This window comes from Sinocyclocheilus anshuiensis, unplaced genomic scaffold (assembly GCF_001515605.1).
Source record: "Sinocyclocheilus anshuiensis isolate Anshui unplaced genomic scaffold, SAMN03320099.WGS_v1.1 scaffold952, whole genome shotgun sequence".
Classification (NCBI taxonomy): domain Eukaryota; kingdom Metazoa; phylum Chordata; class Actinopteri; order Cypriniformes; family Cyprinidae; genus Sinocyclocheilus; species Sinocyclocheilus anshuiensis.
In genome coordinates, this window is record NW_015552656.1 from 793,016 (window position 1) to 798,980 (window position 5,965).

General features: G+C 39.8%; 1 protein-coding gene across 2 annotated transcripts in view; it reads right to left on the reverse strand.

The window, feature by feature from the left end:
• The window catches only part of katnal2 (katanin p60 subunit A-like 2), an 8,747-nt gene that overhangs the window by 1,638 nt on the left and 1,144 nt on the right, over positions 1-5,965 (reverse strand). The window contains exons 4-14 of one of the 2 annotated variants that reach the window (XM_016458871.1): positions 5,782-5,818; positions 5,577-5,694; positions 5,386-5,484; positions 5,180-5,257; positions 4,997-5,074; positions 3,870-3,968; positions 1,093-1,156; positions 844-962; positions 636-727; positions 399-509; positions 155-317 (exon numbers count right to left, since the gene is read on the reverse strand). In XM_016458871.1, the coding sequence (XP_016314357.1) occupies positions 155-317; positions 399-509; positions 636-727; positions 844-962; positions 1,093-1,156; positions 3,870-3,968; positions 4,997-5,074; positions 5,180-5,257; positions 5,386-5,484; positions 5,577-5,694; positions 5,782-5,818 (1,058 nt within the window). The remainder of the gene's footprint in view (positions 1-154; positions 318-398; positions 510-635; positions 728-843; positions 963-1,092; positions 1,157-3,869; positions 3,969-4,996; positions 5,075-5,179; positions 5,258-5,385; positions 5,485-5,576; positions 5,695-5,781; positions 5,819-5,965) is intronic. The other variant, XM_016458870.1, reaches the window with a different exon arrangement.

Consider the following 5,965-nt stretch of genomic DNA (forward strand, 5'->3'; position numbering starts at 1 on the left):
CTATCTATCTATCTATCTATCTATCCGTCTGTCTGTCTATCGATCTGTCTGTCTGTCTGTCTGCATCTATCTATCTATCTGTCTGTCTGTCTGTCTGTATCTATCTATCTATCTATCTATCTATCTATCTATCTATGCACATGGTTTCTCTCACCTTTGCCAGTGAGTCATAGTCCAGCTCTGTCCGTAGCTCCACCCCACCTGTGTTACTAACCGGAGGCAGCCAATGACTGATCATGGCTTGTCTGGCAGGGGCAGATGGGAGACCCACCAGTATCCGCTTCTCCAGTCTTCTCAGCATGGCATGGTCCAACTCCCTGAAGACAGATTAGAAAGATTATAAAGAAAACCATAACAAAAGCAAAAAATTATATTGTTTCCTCACAATCACTCCTTACCAAGGTAAGTTTGAGGCAGCAAGCACAAACACAAGATCGTTTGATCGTGCCAGTCCATCCATCTGAACTAGTAACTCTGTCTTCATCCTTCTACTGCCCTCGTGATCACCTCTTAAAGAGATGTAAAGAGCAAAACAGAAATTGTGTAAGTTAATAGTTATGGATTGTGTACTAGGAGTGAGATTTTAGGTTGTTTTATAATCTTACTGTCAGTAAAAGTTACTGGCTCATGCTCACCCTTGGCCAACACCTCGCTGGCTCATCACTGATTCCAGCTCATCCAAGAAAATGGTGGATGGAGCGTGATATCTTGCCAGCTCAAACAAAACCTGCAGAGAATCATAACATGAGGAAAATCAGTGTTTCACTGAGCACAACCTTTCCCCCACACATCTGATAAAACAATAAAATAACACAAATCTGAGAAAATAATGTCTCTTCGAACCCGAACCAGCTTCTCAGAGTCTCCCCTCCATTTGCTGACAATACTGGATGCAGAGATGTTGAAGAATGTTGTGTTGCACTCCGTGGCTACAGCTTTGGCCAGCATCGTCTTTCCTGTGCCTGATTTTTGAGAGGCAGTCGTCACATTAAGATCATATTACACGTAAAATTAGTTATATTATATATTCAGGGTTGAATATTCATATTTTCACAAATGGATTTACACAAACAGAAAACAGAAAGGTCAGACCTGGTGGTCCATACAGGAGTAAACCCTTCCATGGTGACAGGATTCCAGTGAACAGCTGCGGATACTGAAAAAAAGAGGGTAGGTGGATAGTGGTTAGAACTAGATGGTTGCTATGGGTGTTTCTAGGTTATCTGGAGGTTGCTAGGTGGTACTTCTAGACAGTTGTTCTGGGTGATTACTATTTGTCATTTCTAAAATGTCCTTAATGTGATCGTAAGTATGTTGTTAGGTTTTCGCAGGGTTTTTTTTTTTTTTTTTTTTTTTTTTTGGTGGTTGCTAAGACACATTTAGGTGGCTGTTAGATACTTGATAGGGTGTTCTGGCAACCAATTGCCAGTTGGTTGCTATAATGTTTTTGGCGGTGGTCACTAGGGTGTTGCTAGGCAGCTGCTACAGTTTTCTAAGTGGCCGTACACATCTAGGTGGTTGCTATGGTGCTTTGTCACAGTTACTAGGATGTGTGTTGCTTGGGTGTTCTGAATGGGTTCTAGGGCATTGGTAGGCAGTTTCTAAGGTGTTTTAAATGGCTGCAAGTGTGCTGCTAGGTTGTTGCTCTATGTTCTCTATGTGTTTTTTAGAAAGCTGATATTGAATTCTGGGTGCATTGCTAGGTGGTTGCTAGGCATGTGCTAGGGTGTTTTGGATGGCTATCAGTGTGTTGCTAGGTTGTTGCTGTGGTGCTCTGGTTTTTACAGCATTGTTTTGAGTGGTTATTCATTGGTTACTAGTGTGTTATGGGTGGTCACTTGGGTCTTTTGAGTGGTTGCTATGGTGCTTTGCCATGGTTACTAGGTTGTTGTTGTTTGGCATATTACTAAAGTGTTCTTGGTATTTGGTAAGCAGTTGCTAGGTGTTTTCTAATATGTTTTCTAGGTGTGTTGCTAGGCTGGCTGTTGCCATGGTGCTCTTTGTGGTCGCTACATTGGTGTTGTGGGTGGTTGTTGCAGCATTTATAGGGTGTTCTGGGTTGTTTCCAGCTGGTTGCAATGGAGTTCTGGGCGGCTGTTTGTGCATTGCTATATGGTTGCTAGGCAGTTGCTAGGGGTTTCTAGGTGGTTGCTAAGCATATACTAGTAGAAGTTTCTAAGGATGTTGTAATCTAGGTGGTTGTTAGCATTTAAATGCTGCTCTGGATAGTTGCTGGTTGGTTGCTATAATGTTATGGGTGGTTACTAGAGTGTTGCTACAGTTTTCTGAGTGGCTGGTGTTGTTAGACATATTGTGTTAAGCAGCAGTTACTAGGGTGTTCTGGGTGGTTACTAAGGCATTGCTAGGTGATTTTAAGATGCTCTAAGTTGCTGTTTTTTCCTAGGTGGTTGTTAGGTTGTAAGGAATGATGCTGTGGGGCTTTGTCGTGGTTGCTAGGATTGTTAGGTTGTTAGGCATGTTGCTGTGGGGCTTTGTCATGGTTGCTATAATTATTAGGTTGTTAGGCTTGTTGCTGTAGGGCTTTGTCACGGTTGCTAGGATTTTTAGGTTAGGCATGTTGCTATAGGGCTTTGTCATGGTTACTAGGATTGATAGGTTGTTAGGCATGTTGCTATAGGGCTTTGTCATTGTTGCTAGGATTGTTAGGTTGTTAGGCATGTTGCTATAGGGTTTTGTCATTGTTGCTAGGATTGTTAGGTTGTTAGGCATGTTGCTGTGGGGCTTTGTGACGGTTGCTAGGATTGATAGGTCGTTAGGCATGTTGCTATGGGGCTTTGTCATGGTTGCTAGGATTGTTAGGTTGTTAAGCATGTTGCTGGGTAGTTACTACGTCATTGCTAGGTGGTTTAATAATTTCTAAGTTGCTGTAAGTCCGTTGCTAGGCTGGCTGTTGCTGTGGTGCTCTATGTGGTTGCTAGTAAGCTCCTATGGTGTTCTGGGAGGTTTCTTCCTGGTTGCAGTGGAGTTGTGCATGCCTGTTAGTCCATTGCTAGGTGGTTGCTAAACATGTGCTAGGCTGTTCTGGATGGTTACTGCGACATTACAAGGAAGTTTCTAAGGATGTCGTAATCTGAGTGGTTGTTAGAGCATTGATAGGGTGTTCTGGATAGCTGCTAGTTAGTTTTTACAATGTTCTGGCTGTTTACTAGGGTGTTGCTAGGTGGCTGCTAAGGTTTTCTGCGTGCTTGTAAGAGTGTTGCTAGGCTGTTGCTGCTGTGCTCTAATATTTAAGGCACTGATAAGGTGTTTTGGGTGGTTGCTGTGGTGCTCTGAATGGCTGTTATTTGGCTACTGAGGTGTTATAAGTGGTTGCTAGGGAAATTTCACGAATAATCAATATTGTTTGTTGACTTCACGCTAAGGTGAATAACAAAAACTAATATTTTCATCAACCAATTAACTGCAGACACCACTTTATCTTTATCTAATACATGATAAGGTCCAAGTATTGATAAAATCGAGCCTCAAAATGTCCTTCAGCATAATGTGATGTAATCATATTCTTCATTCAATTTTTACTTCATGTGCTACAAGCAAAAATACGCTGCGCAAGCAGAATTTCCAGGTAATTCTGTACGACAGCAGGCTACTTCACCACATGATTGAGTCGGGGAAGACAAATAACGTTTGCATTTCCTGTTTGTCGGGAGCGTATTGTGGATTTGTAGTCATCAGCAGAGAGGCCAGAGATGTGAACGGTCAGATTGGATGGTATTCAGGTATAGATTTCATGTCATCTTAAGAAATAACCCTGAGCCCAGCTTTCCTCTAGCCGTTAGTGGAGATGTATTCAGAATCGAAGGCAGGCGGCAGCTTGAGAAATACAAAAGTGTTTAGCGGCCAAGCACCTTAATAGGGTAGACGACAGCTTCTTTGACTAATCGCTTGGCAGCCTCCAGGCCTATAATGTCGTCCCAGCGCACGTTGGGGTTGTGTAAATAGATATCCTTTATGGAGAGACAGGAGAGAAAGATGAAATGGAGTGCTTCAATAATACATGTTACAGCTTGTGTATGTATCTGCACACACACACACACACACACACACACACACACACACACACACACACACACACACAGAGAGAGATTGACGTACTTTACTCATGTATTAAGATTAGCACTTTGTTTTATTAAATGAAATGTTGATGAAGAGAGGAATCCCCTCGTATATGTAGGCAGGACATCTAGCTCAGAGACATGCCTAAATCAGGGGTGGGGCTATTTTGAGAGTCAAATAGTCTCATTGGGTTGTGTAACACTATATTATAAAACAGACTGTATGCTGCTCTCTAGTGTTGAATCAGTGTTGGAATGGCACAGTATTTTTCATTATCAGAAATGTATCTAATTTTCATTTTTTTGTCTTTAAAAGTAAAATATTGTATAAATGTGTGAAACATCAAAATCAAATGAATGAAGATGAAGCTTATTTTAGACCCATCAAGATATTTTGCATTGTGACATTATTTTTATGACATATCCCCTCCTAGTTCTCATATAGTGAAAAAAAAAAAACTGCAATTAATTGTGGTGCTTCTTGTTGATTTTGAAGTAAAAATACTCTTTTCTGATACAATTTTAGTAGTGAATCTTTATTCAGTGTGTGGACAGTAATTTCAATTTACACAGTAATTTTAAAACATGATTTTGTCAATACAGATTGATTTTGTATTACTGTACTGTATTACTGTAATGAAACTTTAATAAGAATCATCATTGAGAAAAATGAAAATGATCAAAACAAACAAACAAACAAAAAAGCTTTATGGTTGTGAGGATTGTGGGGGAATGTGCTTAACTGTCATTAATATCACATTTAAAAAAAAATTAAAATAATCATAGTAGTCCTGAAAAAGCTTCATTGTCTTGTGTTTTTTAATATTACTTGAATGGTAAAATTACAGACTTCATAATATTTCCCTAATATAGCATCAAACTGCCACACAAGGGAAGTAATTTCATAAACATTGACTTACTCTGCTAATAACCGCTGCAAGTTCCCTCATGTCACTGTTCATCCCAATGAAGGCACTCATGGGTTTCAGCAAACGCTCCTGTCAGACAAAAGCATGAGGGATGTTTCAGAATCATTTTCTATCACAGCTGCTTCCAACAGAGCTTCAGTTGCTTTGAACCTGAATGAAACACAGTTGACCTACTGAGAAATCTGTGCAGGGCAGGACTGAGTCGTTAGCGGCACCTTTAACTGCATCAGGAATCAGACTCCTGTAATCAACCTGATGAAGAAAGAAAGAAAGAAAGAAAGAAAGTCATATGGGTTTTAAACTGCATGAAGGTGAGTACAGTACAAGATGACAAGATATTCTTTTTTGAGGCAAATAAACAATCCTTAAAAAAGAAAGACCTTTCTCATGTGTGTTCCCTCTTCTGCCCCATTCCTGATGAGAGGAGACACATTCAGACCGAACCCTGATGCGTCCGCAGGCGTCAGCTGCTCTCCTTCCTGGACAGATCATGCAAAGTGACTCTTTCTTGTGTACAGAGTTTATAATAGTTTGTTCAAACCAAAAGAAAAAAAGATGTTTGTAGACTTACACTGGATTTGCTGATGTCTCTTCCTGTTAGTTTAGATTCCGTCTTTTTAACAGTGTTTCTGGATGGAGGTCGCTGGATGGAGCTGATTTTTGGGAGTGTGTGACTGGATGATGACGTCCTTTCACAAATGAATACACACATGGTGAATAAAAACAACATTATACTGAGTCTTTGAATGTTCTTGTGGTAAAAGTACTATACATACCTTCTTTTACCACAGCTCTTTACAAGCCGACTCTCTCCTATAAAGAAAAATGACTAAATAAAAATAAATATGACTAAATAATAACCTTTAGTAACAGTTTTAACAAGTATTATTACACTATATATTGCTTAACAATTCATGTTTTAATGTACATGCAAAAAAATACTATATATATATATATATA